Below are 18,275 nucleotides of genomic sequence, written 5' to 3' on the forward strand. Positions count from 1 at the left end.
GTGAAGCTGCGTCCAATTGAAAACAGCACTGAAACCTGTGCCAAAAAAAAAAATAAAAACTCAGTGTGAACATACCCCAGGAGGTTAGTCACACAGACCAGCAAGACAGCCCCTCCACAGAACACAATGGCTACTGCCAGAGTATCACATTACACCTAACTCTATGCACGGACCTGGGCCCCGTGGTTCCTAAACTACAACTCCCTGACAGCAGGGCCATGATGGGAATTGTAGTCTGACAACACGGAACGCATGCCGCTGGACTACGCCTATAGAGCGCTAAGGGACATACCTGCCCTCCAGCCACTCCCAGAGAAAACCGCGCGTTTGCAGCTGTCACTCGTGTGACGACAGCGGGCGGTTTCTCCTGAAGAGACGTCACCTCTTCCCCGCCCGTTTCTTCACTCTACAACCGCCCCCGGTACAACCTTCCTCTTATAATTCCCACCCTCGGTTACTACGAGTGCAGCAGCAGCAGGTTTTTCCCGTCACGCCGGGCCGAGCTGAGGTGAGACCGCTACACAATATAACTGCCGGACCGGTGCCGCAGCGATTCCCGCGCATTCTGCCCCGCCCTTCTATTGGCTGAGCGCTAGCGCGAGCCCCGGCCACCACCAGCGGCTCGCCAGAGAGTGGGCGTGGTCGGCTGGCGGCGGCAGTTGGACGCTTTTCCCGCCCATTTTAATGAGGTCCACACTCATAATGTGGCCACATTGTGGTGAGGGAGAATAATGGCGGCTGCAGGGGTCGCCTGCTACTCTGCTGGGGGTTTAGAGCTCTAAAACATAGTTATTTGTGCCAGTCTGTTCTCAAACCTGCTCCCATAATGCTGTGCGGCCAAAAGGGGGGGAGGGGGGTTATTTTGCGGTTACACTAGATTTTAGGAAGTGCTGAGATTTTTGGTCACTGAAGTGCAAGCATTGTTTGGGCTAAAATAGAGGTAAAACGTCATTAATAAACCCTTTCAAGACCAAACAGTTTAGTTTTTTTCCACCCCACACTCCAAAATCCGTAACCTTTTACATTTTCTGTTCGCGTAGCCATATGAAGACTTATTTTTTACTGGACAAGTTGTATTTATTTCAATGGAACCATGTAATTGTATTGGAAAACAAGGGGAAAAAAAATCTTATGTGGTGAAAAAAAAAAAATCCACAATCCTGCTAAGTTTTAACATCGCAGCATTCACTGTGCGCAAAAAAGGACACGACTTCCCTATTCTGCGGCTCAATACGATTATGGCTATACTAGATTTGTTTAGTTTTTATTTAGTTTTACAACTTTTTTTTTTTTTTATCTTTGCATCGCCATTTTCTGGCAGCCATAACTTTTTTTAGATTTCAGTCTACAGAGCTGTATGAGGGATGTTTTTTTGCAGGACGAAGTCACTTTGCTCAAAACTTCGTTTTAATGCTGTACTGAGATCCGTTGCCGTACAGCATTAAAATGTATGGGCTCCGGTGCCGCAAAATGAGTTGGCAGCATTTGTTAAAGGGATTATCCAAAGTCTATAGGCTCCCCCATATGCCCAGGCCCCTCACAATGATTGTACTTACTTCTGATGCCGGCACGGACGTTGATGGGCCTCCCTATCGTTACCCATCGCGGCCTGCTGTTGACTGCCCCAATAGCAGTTGTAAAATCAAATCCCAATGTTATTCACCGAAGTCCCACGAGACTTCGGTGATAAGAAAGTCGCCTCGCTGGAGCCCATATGTTTTAATGCTGTGCGGAGACGAATCTCTGTACAGCATTAAAACAAAGTTTTGAGCAAAGTGACTTGGGATCTGGGATCTGAAGCTCGCTTTGCTTATCCCTAATTGTGACAAAATCAAAAAAATACACTCACCTGCTCCTTTCCGCTCTGTTCCTGTCCTGATGGTGTCATGTGCACTGCTGCAGCCAATGAGTGGCCTCAGAGGTGATGTCTCCCCTGGGTCACGTGCTGCTTGTGGACATGTCAACGCTGACATGATTGGCCACCCCATCCGTGCAGGAGGTTTACATGTGCGGAACGGAAATCTGGTCAAAACAGATGCGGAGCCCAAATGGAGCAGTGGGGAGCAGGTCAGTATAGCTCAAATCATAGGTCCCACTGAGGAAAAGGGGGACATTTAAAAAAAAATCCCCTTTAATTTAATGTCTAAGAGTTAATGTCTAACTTTTTTTTTTCCTCTTCAGATATTTCCAATATGGAAAAATTAAAACTAAAAAACATGACCGATGAAGAGCTCATAAGCACCTTACGAAAATACGGTATACAACATGGACCTATTTTAGGTATGGTGATCTATCTACTCCTGCAGTAAATCAGTATGAGGTCTCATGCACAAAAAATGGTGGCATGCACTCGGCCGGGATCTGTGTTTTGCAAATCTGCAATTTGCAGACCGTAAAACACTTACGGCCAGGTGCATGAACCCTAAGGGTACATTCACACGACCTTGTGTATTTTGCAGAGCGCAAAACACCAATCCACAAAAAATATGGATGACGTTTGTGTTGCATCTATTTTTTTTTTTTTTTGCAGACCAATTGTAACAATGCCTATACTTGTCTGTAAAACGGACAAGAATAGGATGTGTTCTATTTTTTTGAGGGGCTTTGGATCAGACATATGAATGTGGACATCACAGGTCTGCTGTCCGCATATTTTGCAGCCCTATTGAAATGAATGGACCCCATCTGATCCACAAAAAATGCGTATCAAAGCGGAGCAAAAATACGATTGTGTGAATAGTGCCTAAGGCCTCATGCACACGACCGTATGTACACTGCTCAAAAAAATAAAGGGAACACTTAAACAACACAATGTAACTCCAAGTCAATCACACTTCTGTGAAATCAAACTGTCCACTTAGGAAGCAACACTGAATCAATTTCACATGCTGTTGTGCAAATGGGATAGACAACAGGTGGAAATTATAGGCAATTAGCAAGACACCCCCAATAAAGGAGTGGTTCTGCAGGTGGTAACCACAGACCACTTCTCAGTTCCTATGCTTCCTGGCTGATGGTTTGGTCACTTTTGAATGCTGGCGGTGCTTTCACGCTAGTGGTAGCATGAGACGGAGTCTACAACCCACACAAGTGGCTCAGGTAGTGCAGCTTATCCAGGATGGCACATCAATGCGAGCTGTGGCAAGAAGGTTTGCTGTGTCTGTCAGCGTAGTGTCCAGAGCATGGAGGCGCTACCAGGAGACAGGCCAGTACATCAGGAGACGTGGAGGAGGCCGTAGGAGGGCAACAACCCAGCAGCAGGACCGCTACATCCGCCTTTGTGCAAGGAGGAACAGGAGGAGCACTGCCAGAGCCCTGCAAAATGACCTCCAGCAGGCCACAAATGTGTATGTGTCTGCTCAAACGGTCAGAAACAGACTCCATGAGGGTGATATGAGGGCCCGACGTCCACAGGTGGGGGTTGTGCTTACAGCCCAACACCGTGCAGGACGTTTGGCATTTGCCAGAGAACACCAAGATTGGCAAATTCGCCACTTGCGCCCTATGCTCTTCACAGATGAAAGCAGGTTCACACTGAGCACATGTGACAGAGTCTGGAGACGCCGTGGAGAACGTTCTGCTGCCTGCAACATCCTCCAGCATGACCGGTTTGGCATTGGGTCAGTAATGGTGTGGGGTGGCATTTCTTTGGAGGGCCGCACAGCCCTCCATGTGCTCGCCAGAGGTAGCCTGACTGCCATTAGGTACCGAGATGAGATCCTCAGACCCCTTGTGAGACCATATGCTGGTGCGGTTGGCCCTGGGTTCCTCCTAATGCAAGACAATGCTAGACCTCATGTGGCTGGAGTGTGTCAGCAGTTCCTGCAAGACGAAAGCATTGATGCTATGGACTGGCCCGCCCGTTCCCCAGACCTGAATCCAATTGAGCACATCTGGGACATCATGTCTCGCTCTATCCACCAACGTCACGTTGCACCACAGACTGTCCAGGAGTTGGCAGATGCTTTAGTCCAGGTCTGGGAGGAGATCCCTCAGGAGACCGTCCGCCACCTCATCAGGAGCATGCAGAGGCGTTGTAGGGAGGTCCTACAGGCACGTGGAGGCCACACACACTACTGAGCCTCATTTTGACTTGTTTTAAGGACATTACATCAAAGTTGGATCAGCCTGTAGTGTGTTTTTCCACTTTAATTTTGAGTGTGACTCCAAATCCAGACCTCCATGGTTTAAAAAATTTGATTTCCATTTTTTTAATTTTTGTGTGATTTTGTTGTCAGCACATTCAACTATGTAAAGAACAAAGTATTTCAGAAAAATATTTAATTAATTCAGATCTAGGATGTGTTATTTTTGTGTTCCCTTTATTTTTTTGAGCAGTGTATTTTGCGGGAAGGGGATCAGACGCGCTCTTACTTTTCTTACCCCTTCGAACTCTGACCGGAATAACCCGGTTGTAGAGATAGAGTCGGAGCAGGGAGCGCGCCAGGGGCAGACTGGGCATGCGCTGCTCTTATTAGGAAAAGCAGCGCATCTGCAGTTAGAATAAAGCCATGGACGAGCTTTCTCTAAAGCTCCTCCATGTCGCGTGCAGCCATGGACGAACTGGCTGCACGCAGAGCGGGGCCGAGGGGGCAGGGATCATTATAAAAACATTACCATTCAGATTTTTTTATTAAAGTATATTAGGAAACTCTCTTTTACCCTACCTCCCACTATATGGTGGAAAGTACTTATATAGTGGCCAATCCTTTAACTTATATCATCCCCCTGACACCTTAGAACCCAAGCAGGCTCCATTTTGTCACATTACTGGTGCATGTCCAGTCATTTTGAAGGTACAGCACCTGACTGCAAAGCTTCACTGCACATGCGCCACACAATTCTAAATTGAAAAAAATTTCAATCAGGTAATTTAAAAATTTGTGACTTAGGCCTCTTGCACACGGCCATTGTGCTCCCGTGGCCGTATTGCGGGCCGCATACGGTGGTCCCGCAATACACAGGGCATCAGCCGTGTGCATTCCGCATCACTGATGCAGACCCTTTCGCTTGAATGGGTCTGCAAATCCGGAGATGCGGTGTGGAACGGAAGCACGGAACGGAACCCCACGGAAGAATTACAGTGTGCTTCCGTGGGGTCCCGATCCGTGCTTCCGTTCCAGCAAAAAATAGAACTTGTTCTATCTTTTTGCGCAACGGACGTATCACGGACCCATTCAAGTTGAATGGGTCTGGATCCAGACCGCAAATTGCGGTCCCTAATGAACGGAACCACAATGGCCATGTGCAAGAGTCCTTACAGAGATACCCTGTGAGAGTTTCTGACACCAGAAAGTGTCTGTCACCAGAGTACTGAAAAGGAAGGAAGCACTTAATGATTTTACGCTCTGTTCACCTCTTCTTCAGATCTCCTTCCTTTTTTTAAATTATTACACGTGAGAACGGTTCTGTAGCCAACACCTGGTAAATGCTGGGACGTCACCATCACCCAGCAGCTATTAATGCAAGATAAGAGAGAAAAAACGATTAGGGGGGCACTCTACTATCAGGGTTTAGACGGAAACCATACACCTAAAAATGCAGGAAGTTATTAACCACTTCACATCCGCCCATAGGATATAAATGTCCTATGGGTGGATGTTTATCTCTGAATGGACATTCTGGAATGTCAATTCAGAGATGGCAGCTGCACGCTAATCGTGCAGCTGCCGAGCAGCGGGGCCGCTGTCAGTGACAGCAGGGCACCCAAGGGAGAAGGCAGGGACAGTTCCCAGGTGTCCCTGCCTTCTAGATCGCTCTATACACAGCGCTCAACGAGATCAGGAAGCGCTATGTCATGTGACCGCCGGAGGAGTGCAGGAGCTGTCAGGTCTTTCACAAACCTCGATCAGCCCTGCACTGAAGCTGTACAGGGGGGGTATTTCCACTATAACTGGGGCTACTATGTCAGCGCCAGTTACGGGAGAAATCAATTTTGGAAATAAAAAAAAAGTTAAATGTTCCCTAGAGGTCTTTATGACCTTGTGGGGGACGCAAAGTGTAAAATAAAAATAAAACAATAAAGTGTTTAAAAAAAAATAATAATAATCTTCAATTAAGTAATAAAAAAAAAGAAAAGTTAAAAATAGAAAAAAATAAATAAAATAAACATATTTGGTATTGCCGCGTCCGTAACGACCGGCTCTATAAATATATCACATGATCCACCCCGTCCGATAAACGCCATAAAAAAATAAATAAAAACTGTGTAAAAAAAAAGCCATTTTTGTCACCTTACATCACAAAAACTGCAACTCCAAGTGATCAAAAAGGCGTATGTCCCACAAAATGGTGCACATAAAACTGTCACCTCATCCCGCAAAAAAATTTGCCCCTACATAAAAAAATCGCTCGAAAAATAAAAAAAAATATAGCTCTCAGAACATGGAGACATTAAAACATTTTTTTGTTTCAAAAATGCTATTATGTGAAATAAAAAAATAATTTAAAAAAAGGATATACCGTATATTAGGTATCGTCGCGCTCCTAACAACCAGCGCTATAAAAATATCACGTGACCTAACTTCTCAGGTGAACACCGTAAAAAATAAAATGAAAACAGTGCCAAAAAAAGCCATTTTTTGTCACCTTACATCACAAAAATTGCAACACCAAGCGATCAAAAAGGCGTATGCCCCCCAAAATAGTACCAATCAAACTATCACCTCATCCTGCAAAAAATGAGACCCTACCTAAGACAATCGGTCAAAAAAATATAAAAAAAAATATGACTCTCAGACAATGGAGACACAAAAATATGTTTTATTTGCTTCAAAAAGTGAAATAAAAAAAAAAAAGTAGACTTATTATATTAGGTATCGCCGCATCAACCAGCTCTATAAAAATAATATCACTTCACCTAACCCCTCAGGTAAACACCGTAAAAAAATAAAAACTGTGCCAAAAAAGCAATTTTTTATCACCTAACATCACATAAAGTGCAACACAAAGCAATCAAAAAGGCGTATGCCCCCCAAAATAATAGCATTCAAACTGTCACCTCATCCTGCAAAAAATAAGACTCTAAGGCCTCATGCACACAACCGTTGTTTGGGTCCGCATCCGAGCCGCAGTTTTGGCGGCTCGGATGCGGACCCATTTACTTCAATGGGGCCGCAAAAGATGCGGACAGCACTCCGTGTGCTGTCCGCATCCATGGCTCCGTTCCGCAGCCCCGTTAAAAAAATATAACATGTCCTATTCTTGTCCGCGCTTTGCGGACAAGAATAAGCATTTATATTGCCGGCGCCCGTTACGCGGACCACAAAAAACGGCACGGCCGTGTGCATGAGGCCTAAGTAAGACGATCGGTTAAAAAATAAAAAGCTATGACTCTCAGACTATGGAGACGCTAAACCATCATTTTGGTTTCAAAAATGCTATTATTATGTAAAACTTAAATAAGAAAAAGTGTACATATTAGGTATTTCCACGTCCGTAACGATCTGCTCTATAAAAAATTCACATGACCTAACCCCTCAGACGAACGCTGTAAAAATAAATAAATAAAGACTGTGCTAAAACATCCAATTTTTGGTCACCTTGCCCCATAAAGTGTATTAATGAATGATCAAAAAATCTTATGTACCCAAAAATGGTACCAATAAAAATCAACTCTCCCTGCAAAAACCTAGCCCCTGCACAGGACGATCGGCAGAAAAATAAAAAAATAAGGCGTTCAGAAAATGGAGACACAAAAACATATATTTATTTTTTTCATAAATGCTTTATTATGTAAAACTGAAACAAACAAAGAAAGTAGACATACTTGATATCATTGCGTCCGTAACAACTTGCTCTATAAAAATAGCTACCCTGTCCAATAAATGTTGTAAAAAATAAAAACAGTGCCAAAACTCATATGTACCCCAAATAGTACCAATAAAACTGCCACCTTATCCCCTAGTTCCGAAAATGGGGTAACTTTTTGGGAGTTTCTACTATAAGGGTGCATCCGGGGGGCTTCAAAGGGACATGCCATCTAAAAACCAGTTCAGCAAAATCTGCCTTCCAAAAACCATACGGTGCACATTTTCTTCTGCGCTCTGCCCTTACATCAGTTTAGGCTACTTTCACACTCGCATTTTGGGCGGATCCGTCATGGATCTGCAAAAACTGATCCGTTACAATAATACAACCACATGCATCCGACATGAACAGATCCGGTTGTATTATTTGTAACATAGCCAAGACTGATCCGTCATAAACTCCATTGAAAGTCAATAGGAGACGGATCTGTTTTCTATTGTGCCAGATTGTGTCAGAGAAAACAGATTCGTCTGTTTTACTTACATTGTGTGTCAGGACGGATCCGTTTGGCTCAGTTTCGTCAAGCGGACAGCAAAACGCTGCAGGCGGCGTTTTGGTGTCCATCTCCAGAGCGGAATGGTGACTGAACGGAGGCAAACTGATGCATTCTGAGCGGATCCTTTTCCATTCAGAATGCATTAGGGCAAAACTGATCCGTTTTGGACCGCTTGTGAGAGCCTTGAACGGATCTTGCAAACGGAAAGCTAAAACGCCAGTGTGAAAGTAGCCTTACGACCACATATGGGGTGTTCTGTAAACCGCAGAATCAGGGTAATAAATATTGAGTTTTGTTTGGCTGTTAACCCTCGATGTGTTAAAGAAAAAATTGGATTAAAATGGAAAATCTGCCAAAAAAATCTCAATTTTCCTTTATTTCTTGTGGAACACCTAAAGGGTTAACAAAGTTTGTAAAATCAGTTTAGAGTAACTTGAGGGGTGTAGTTTCTACAATGGGGTCATTTATGGGGGGTTTCCACTATGTAAGCCTCACAAAGTGACTTCAGACCTGAACTGGTCCTAAAAAAGTGGGTTTTGGAAATTCTTAAAAATTTTAAGAATTGCTTCTAAAATTCTAAAGCTCATAGTACAGACTGTAACCCGTCAGAGGGTAATATACTTAGTGATGGTCTACAGAGGTTAAGTATAATCACAGATGACCATCCTATAAAACTTAGCCTTTATTTGTATAAAAAAAAAAAAAAAAAAACACAGAGTGCCACTAGTAGACCAATCCATAAAAAAGAAAATTTATAAACAAAACGAGAAACAAAAGAAAAATACTCTTGTAAAAGAGACAATCCTCACACCAGTGGGCTGAGAGAGGGCAGGGATTCGTGTGATGAACGATGTTTGGTGTGGGGGGCTGTCCCTATAGATGACCCTATCTACATGCTGCCCTGCCTAGAACAGAATGGCCGCCCTATTAGGGGCGATCCCCTATCAGGAACCTCCTGGACGCCCTAGAATGGCCCTGGGACAGGGATGTGTGTATCTCACACTTCCCAGGATTTTACTATGAAATAACTGTGGTACTTACCAAAGTGACCTAATGACTCATCGTTTGTTGATATGCACATATCGGTGCCATTGTTTATTATTTTTGGTACATTTATTTTTCATCTGAATAAGACTAACTAATTGTAGTTTGCTCTATATTCCTGGATCAGGGCCATTCTAGGGCGTCCAGGAGGTTCCTGATACGGGATCGACCATTCTGTTCTAGGCAGGGCAGAACGTAGATGGGGTAATCTATAGGGACAGTCGTTCCCTTCCCCCCAAACATCATTCATCGCACAAATCCCTGCCCTCTGAGCCCACCGGTGTGAGGATTGTCTCTTTTACAAGAGTATTTTTCTTTTGTTTCTCGTTTTGTTTATAAGTTATCATTTTTTTATGTATTGGTCTACTAGGGGCACTCTATGTGTTTTTTAATTTTTATACAAATAAAAGTATTATAGGATGGTCATCTGTGATTATTCTAAAATTCTAAGCCTTCTAACGTCCTAAAAAAATAAAATGACATTTCCAAAATTATGCCACCATAAAGTAGGCATATGGGGAATGTTAAGTAATAAATATGAGGTATCACTTTCTGTTTTAAAAGCAGAGAAATTGAAATTTACCGGTAGAATTTTTCAAAATTTTGGGTAAATTTGGGATTTTTTCATAAATAAAGGTGAAATATATTGACTCAAATTTATGACTCTCATGAAGTACAATGTGTCATGAGAAAACAGTCTCAGAATGGCTTGGATAAGTAAAAGCGTTCCAAAGTTATTACCACATAAAGTGACACATGTCAGATTTGCAAAATTAGGAATTAGACCTGGTCAGGAAGGGGGAAATGGCCCAGATGTGAAGTGGTTAAAAACGTTATAGATATAAATACTCCGCTCTTCAGCACCTCTATCTCTTCTCCTTGGCTGGCCCCCATCCCCTCCTTCCTTCGCTCCATTCAGATGATTAAGATCAGTGATGGCCAGTTCGCATTGTTTGCCCGCGAACATATGCGGGCTGCCATCTTTTTTCACAAGTCCGGCGAGGCACAGGTAAGCCCTTGCCTGTGCCTGTGCACGAGCCGGTCTGAAAACAAGTGCGGTCAGCGGGAGCAGGCAGTTCCGAGAACAGCCACCGGGGGCCTTCATCGGGCTGTTCTCGGAACTGCCTGCTCCCGGTGACCGCATTCGTTTTCAGACCGGCTCGCCGGACTTGTGAAAAAAAAAAGCAGCCCGCATATGTTCGCGGGCGAACAATGCAAACTGGCCATCACTAATTAAGATACCCTTCATTTTTACTTTCATTATTGTGTAGTGACCAGTTGACATAAATCAAAGAGATTACAGTGTAAAAATAGAATAGACATCAACAAATAGGTAAAAGAATACATAAATCATATGCGGTTTCATTTAAGAACTGCAACTAAAAACATATACCGGTATGCATTTTTATCTATTCATTATCTATTACTCCTGCACTTTCTATAAAAAAAAAAAATAATATATATATATATATATATATATATATATATATATATATATATATATATATATATATATATACACATATTATATATATATATATATATATATATATATATATATTATATATATATATTTTGTTATGGGCATCCTTATCTGTTCTATATAGGTCCGGTTGTGATTTGTATTATACAATTCAGGAGATTTATGCGACCTATATGTGAATGGGATTGAAATATGTATGAATGGACTATATCCACATGAATCCAGCCCACCTTTTCAAATTTAACTATTTCTAATGTAATAGTTAAGATCGGATACCATATAAAAAGAGGTCCTGAATAAATCACTGCTGACCACTCAGGAAGGGGAATTAACCCTGAAAGGCGTCTGGTATATAGCAGTGAAAATATCCAGAGACTTTGAAATAATAATTAATAATATTTAGCCATGCCCCGCCAACTCTGATTGCCCCGGATAACTGGGTGCTATATACAAGAGGCGTTTCTCCTGTCTCCAGCCCAACTCTCCCGATCTGGTAGCGGTGGTTTGCCGGGAACACGTGGGACGCCGAGGATCTAACAGGCAAACTAACCCACCAGCGAAGAACTGCAACCAGCAGCCGCATAATATCCAGACGGGCTGTAAAGAGACCGGCAGAGCACTGAGATCACGTGGGACGCCACGCGATCTTGCCACGCAACAAGCAGTCGCAGAGGCTTGCAGGTGGCACAGTACGGCCACATCTAAGTGAAAGACATTACAGCTACATCTAAGAGACAAGCTGCAGAAGTGGTAACGTTCATCTAATATACATCATGAAGTTGTGACAAATTGAATAAAAATAATTATTATGTGGCGGATGTGATATAATTACTAGGACTGCCATTAATATACACATGGTAAAAGGAGCGCATATACTTACGTGGGCATATATGTGACATCATCAAATACTGCGCAATAATTTCTTATTCAATATATGGATATCCTGTTTTAACTGCTAACCTATAAGCTATTTGTTACAACAGAAAAGGAAACCGTTTCTTCAAGCCAACTTTGGGGAAACATACAATATAGATAAACCCCCCATTACCTCCTCGAACATTCATTTATAATTTTTTTATTATTATTTTCTTATGTTTTAAATGTCTTATTTTATGGAGTATTTATATCTATAAAGTTTTTAATAAATTCTTGCATTTTTATGCGTATGGTTTCCGTCTGACCCCAGATAGTAGAGTGCGCCCCCCCCCCCTTCCAAATCGTTATTTCAAATCCTCCTTGTTAGGAGAGCGTTACATCTCACACAATGCATATAATGATTTTTTGGACATGTTCAGAGGAAGCATCTCTTATGATCAGGCTTTTAAATACGACAAGAAATGACTTTGCTAAATTCTATTCCTGGTCTGTCACTATGTATATTCTTAGATATGAGAGGCTGCAATACATAGAGGACTGTGTGCACTGTACTGGGACAAATGTCCACCAGGGTGTGTTTGTGATATAATGGTGACAGGCAGTTTTCAAGGAAATGGTCACCTGTAGTATTAAAAAGAAATCAGACTTATTAAAAAAAAAAAAAGTATAATGTGAACGGCCAGTATTCTCTATATGGTAGGAGACTTGCATGGCAAGTCACATTGTTGTCCTAGTGCAGGGAGGCGCAGGCATGGATCTACTGATACTACAAGGTAATGATAAAGTAATGCTATTTTTTCCTTCAACCTCTCCTTTAGGGACTACCCGCACTCTATATGAAAAGAAGCTCCTTCAGTATGAACGTGAAAAAACTAAATTTCCAGCTTCTACAAGTAAGTAATTACTGTAGTCTTGTATCAAAACAGGCCTCATGCACACGAACATTTTGTTTCCATGTCCGTTCAGTTTTTTTTTTTGCGGATAAGATGTGGACCCATTCATTTCAATGAGTCCGCAAAAAATTCGGACCGCACACAGTGTGCTGTCCGCATCCGTATGTCCGTTCCGTAGCCCCTCAAAAAATATAGAGCATGTCCTGTTCTTGTCCGTTTTGCGGACAAGCATAGGCATTGTTACAATGGATCTGCAAGAAAAACTGATGCAACACGGATGTCACACGGACATCATCCGTATTTTTTTTTGGACCGCAAAATACATAGTCGTGAGCATGAACCTTAAGGTTTTGCAAACATTGTAAAGGCCCTGTCTCGCTTTAGTTAAAGGGATTGTCCAGCAGGATACCATTTTTTAGAGAAGGGGCAGAATGGTTTAAAAAAAAGCGATCATCTTTCAGTGTATTACTGCCGCCTATTGCTCATTCATGGGCAATCCAAATCTTTTGACATGTTAAAGTATCGCTTGCAGGTGGCAGATCGTGCTGTCTAATAGCGGCTGATCTAATCTGCTGGCGGCAAACAACTATATAGCATGAGGACCAGCAATGGCATAGCGATCACTCCTCCCCATACATGTAATAGCAGCGGTCTCCTCTGCCAGGGAGCAGGCATTTGCTTTGAGAGAATGCTTCCCTCTTAACAATCGTCTGCCACAGCACAGCAAGCTATAGTGTTTCCTTAACTGGCTCGCTCTGCTGTTTCCTGGCCACCTGGTTGTCAGGTCTATAAATCTGCAGAAAATTTTTGTCCCCACCTTATGCAAACTTTTGTTCCCTTTTTGTAACTTGTAAGGGATTATGCACACGACCATGATTTACCCCTGGAAACACAGTCCATGAGTCAGCCGCATCTTCCGAGGTGACTGTGGCTCCCCTGGCCCAAACTGACTGTGACATAGTAATTTATGATACAGTCACTCTGTATCTGATCACGAGGGCTACTGCAGTGTACTCACATCATCATGTGAGTACACTGCAATGTCATGTGCATGAGCTCAAAATTTGCAGAAAATCATCTTTTAATCCTTGTCCTCACTTTATGCAAATTATCTGCTTCAAGGCAAGGAGGCCGGCGCTTTGCTCCTTGAAGTCAAACTTTCACCACTTGAACACTGCCTACTGCTTCTTGATTTATGTTCACTAGCTCACAGAGTGTCATCCCCTGGTCTCCTTAGATCCCACACAGGCTCCTTACGGTCCGTCGCATACCCATTGACTTTGGGTGTACAGCCCCTAGCTTCAAGGTATCACTGCACATGAACCAAACCAGTTTTCAATAGGGCAATTTAAAAATGTGTGCATTGTGACTTAAAAAGATACCCTGTGGGAATTTCTGACACAAGAAAGTGTGAAAAAGTAGTGAAAAGGAAGGAAGCACTAAAAGATTTTACGCTCTATTCACCTCTTCTTCAGATCTTCTTCCTTTGTGTTAATTATAGCAAGAAGGGGGGGGGGGAGACACGAGAAAGGTCATAGTGTGAAAATCTACAATAATTTTGCCTTCACTAGGAAGAATGTTGCTCACCTTCTCTGATTGCTGATTGTGCAGATAGGCACAACACTTGCGAATAGCCTGTAGGAATAGATAGACTGGTCGGTGCTGCCAGTGTTAGATTACAGTTCTCACTGGTTGGGTGCCAACCAACAGGAGGTCAAAGAAAACATAGTGTAGTTGAAGGCTAAGTGCTGGGCCAAAGCTCTATATCTGATTTGAATCTTCTCAGGGCGCATAGACAAAACCACTTTAGGATTAGAATAAACCTTCTTTAATGGTATCTCTATAAAACAACACATTTTGGGGTGTTAAACTCTCTTTTCAAAAGTGTAATAATTGCACAAGACACTCCATAGTTCAGGCACTCCATGGGTCCTTAGGTCCACATAAAAAAAAACAATATAAAATACATGAGTAGATAAATATTGAACATTTGTACACATAGGCCTGGTACATGAAAAAATGAAACCATTACAGTGATATATAAAATCATACTGTTTAAGAAATGCAGAAAATTAGAAAACTAATTTTTAATATCTCTTAAATGGTATGATAATATAACAAGAAAATAATATATGGTTTTCAAAATGTGTAATAAATAAAAATAGGAAAAGTTTGGCGTACATTTGTATCCAGCCCCCTGTACTCGAATACCCCTAAATAAAATCCAGTTTTAAAAACCAACTGCCTTTAGAAGTCACCTAATTAGTAACAGAGTCCACCGTGTTTTCAGTATAACTACCGCTGTTCTGTGAAGGTCTCAGAGGTTTGTTAGAGAACATTAGTAATCAAAAGCATCATGACAACCAAGGAACACACCAGACAGGTCAGGGAAAAAAGTGTAAAGCAGGACTAGGTTATAAATAAAATATCCCAAGCTTTGAACATCTCACGGAGCACTCTTCAATCCATCATGCAAAAATGGAAGGAGTATGACACAACTGCAAACTTACCGAGACATGGCCGTCCACATAAACCGACAGCCCAGGCAAGGAGAGCACTATTTCGAGAAGCGGCCAAGAGGCCCATGGTAACTCTGGAGGAGCTGCAGAGATCCACAGTTCAGGTGGGGGAATTTGTCCACAGGACAACTATTAGTCGTGTACTCCACAAATCTGGCCTTTAGTGGCAAGAAGAAGGCTATTTTTGAAAGCAAGCCATAAGATGTACCATATGCAGTTTGCCACAAGTCATGTAGGGGACACAGCAAACATGTGGAAGAAGGTCAGATGAGACCAAAGTTGAACGTTTTGGCCTAAATACAAAATGCTGTGTGTGGAGGAAAACTAATACTGCACATCACCCTATACACACCATCCCCACTGTAAAACACGGTGGTGGCAGCATCATGCTGTGGGGATGCTTTTCTCCAGCAGGGACAGGGAAGCTGGTCAGAGTTGATAAGGAGATGGATGGAGCTAAATACTGGGCAATCCTGGAGGAAAACCTGTTAAAGGCTGCAAAACACTTGAGACTGGGGGAGGTTCACCTTCCAGCAGGACAAGGTCCCTAAACATACAGCCATAGCCTCAATGAAATGGTATAGATCAAAGCACATTCATGTGTTAGAATGGCCCAGTCACAGTCCAGACCTAAATCCTATTGAGAATCTGTGGCAAGACTTGCAAATTGCTGTCATTTCCTGCTGCCCCATCCTGACAGCCAATGCAGTGAATTAATGAGTAGTTCCCAATATGGGAACAGAAAAATGATTTTAAAGAAATGTATTCTAGATCTAACACGTGCCAGACACTAGCTGCGCTCGTTGGAGCCCATTGTGTGCAGCAGTATTTTGTCCTGCTTTTTTGCCACAGTCTGTGATAGATGCTCTTAATAGAACCTTTGCCTCAAATGTAAGCCTAGCCTCAGAGTACTTTCTGATAAAATAGCAAATTCCAAATTGTCGATCCTACTTTGACCGCTGCAGGTTACGGGTGTGCTGAATCCTGTTCACAAAAAGTTTCACTTCTTAAGATTTAAAACCGCTCTCCTCCCCAACAGGTGTCGCTCCGACCACTTCAGTATATGTAGATATTCAGAAATGCGCCAGTCACTGTTTCCATAGTACTCCACACACTTATTCGTCTCTCCTATAATTGGTCAAACCAAAGGAGCAAAGGGTAGTGAAGCACCGCAGTAGATATTTTAAAATCAGCTTTTATTATATTCACAAGATCAAAAAGGACACAGGCGTATCAAATATTTAGACCGGTTTCCCGTCTGCCACATATACTGAAGTGGTCGGAGCGGCACCTGTTGAAGAGCAGCGTGGTTTTAAATCAGAGTACTTTTTAGTTTAACTCTTTAGTAGCATCATGTAAATGCCATAAGGGTACGACCACATGGTGCTTGAGATGCAGCCACACTGTGACTGAGTGCTGCAGTATCATTAGTTTAATCACAGCCCGCTGCGCCTCCTATGTAACTGAACCCAGCTGCGATTCAAGTACCATGTGGTCAAATCTTAAAAATTTGGGGGGTCATGTATTATCCAGAAATACACCTATATTAGTGCAGATTGCAGTGCAAAGGTTATTTGTGCTGAAATCTGCGACTTTTCCCTGCTCACACCAGGTTTAAAAAAGTGGACTCCTTCATAATCTTCTATGCCTGTTTTAGGCATAGAAATTGGTCTAAATGTTAAGACAGCTAGGAAGCTGGCTTACATTTAGACTGGTGCTGGATACGCCATAGTTATGTAGAGGCCAGCACCTCTTCATAACAACGGCAGATTCACTGCCAGCTATAAGCGGTTTAAGACCGGCGTCTAAAACGCTGGTCTTAATAATTGACCCCCTTTGTCCTCTACTTTGAACAATTAACAGTGGTAGCATGCAGCAGACCCCTGGGTAAATGAAGGATGGTTCTACTGATCAGACAAACCTTTCCATATGAGAGTCTACTGTTCCATGCATGATATGGTTTATAGGCAAATAAAAAGATGTCAAATGAATATGTTTGATTACCGTAATTATATTTTCCAGGTTCTTACACGAGCAGACAGCAGTACAGTGGAAGAGACTTTGATGATGACAGTGGTAGGGAAAGATTTAGATTATTTCTTTTTACTAGAATTTATATCCAATTTGTATTGTCTAAAATACGGTGGATGATTATAAATTACTGTAATCTGTGTTAAACATAAGATAGGTTTCAGTTGATCATTGTTCCGTTGCACTAGTCTGTAATGGCTTGGAGCAGAGAGCAGAACCCAGGCCTGGGCATGGCAAAATGAACCCACCCCTTTAAAGAAGCATTACTCACCTATGCCCCACTATTGCTGTTATGGTCAGTGGCCACGTCGGTGACCTACTCCAGCCTCTTATTGGCTGAGCGGTCATTTCTTGCCATTTTCTGTCTGTCAAGAGTGGACCATAAAGCAGAGACCAGCAGGGATGCTGTATGCATTGTAATGGTAGCAGTTGGAAAAACCCTATCGCCTCTCCTGACATGTCTGTTTTGCTAAAAACTTTCCCCATTTTATTAGACCCCAGAATTGTGCCACCCCCTGCACAGGTAACCACTGATTGGACAGTGTGATTGCATGTATAATGTATGCCAATTTTGTGGCATAAATAATGGTTAATGCGTCAGGCTGAGTAAGCCCCATATCTTCTACTACACCCCCCAGCCAGTTTTTTTTCAAAAGTGCTGTGAGTGGTATAAAATCTTAAAGGGTTTCTGTCACCAGGTTTAACCTTAATAAACTGGCTGACATTAGCGAAGTGCTAATGTCAGTAGACCCTAACTAGCCTATTCTTATGCTTATGGATGCGCCCCTTACTGCACAATTTTAACTTTTATTATATGCTAATTAACCTCTAGGAGCATGGGGGGCATTGCACCTGCTCCTAGAGGCTCAGTTCAACCCACCTCTTTGAACGCCCTTGTTTACTTGATTGGCAGGGCCAGGCCGCGTTGGTCTCCTCCTGCCAGCAAAATCTCACGCCTGCGCCGTCCCGCTCAGTATTCGGCGCAGTGAGTGAAGGACGCTAGTCGTCTCCTGGCTTTTTCACTGCGCCTGCGCTGAATACAGCCAGCATCGCAGAGAAGAGGGAGGAGAGAGCTGTGACGTCGCTGGATTCTGCTATGTGGTAAGTATTTGCCTAATTGGCTA

The 18,275-nt window shown here is 42.7% G+C and overlaps 1 protein-coding gene across 2 annotated transcripts in view; it reads left to right on the forward strand.

Annotated features, from left to right (window-relative positions):
- The first annotated feature begins 352 nt into the window (after positions 1–352).
- Positions 353–18,275, forward strand: part of EMD (emerin) — a 51,986-nt gene continuing 34,063 nt past the window's right edge. The window contains exons 1-4 of one of the 2 annotated variants that reach the window (XM_040405202.1): positions 353–508; positions 2,182–2,280; positions 12,527–12,601; positions 17,143–17,196. In XM_040405202.1, the coding sequence (XP_040261136.1) occupies positions 2,193–2,280; positions 12,527–12,601; positions 17,143–17,196 (217 nt within the window). In that variant the 5' untranslated portion in view covers positions 353–508; positions 2,182–2,192. The remainder of the gene's footprint in view (positions 509–2,181; positions 2,281–12,526; positions 12,602–17,142; positions 17,197–18,275) is intronic. The other variant, XM_040405201.1, reaches the window with a different exon arrangement.

The sequence above is a fragment of the Bufo bufo genome, chromosome 8, assembly GCF_905171765.1.
Source record: "Bufo bufo chromosome 8, aBufBuf1.1, whole genome shotgun sequence".
Taxonomy (NCBI): Eukaryota; Metazoa; Chordata; class Amphibia; order Anura; family Bufonidae; genus Bufo; species Bufo bufo.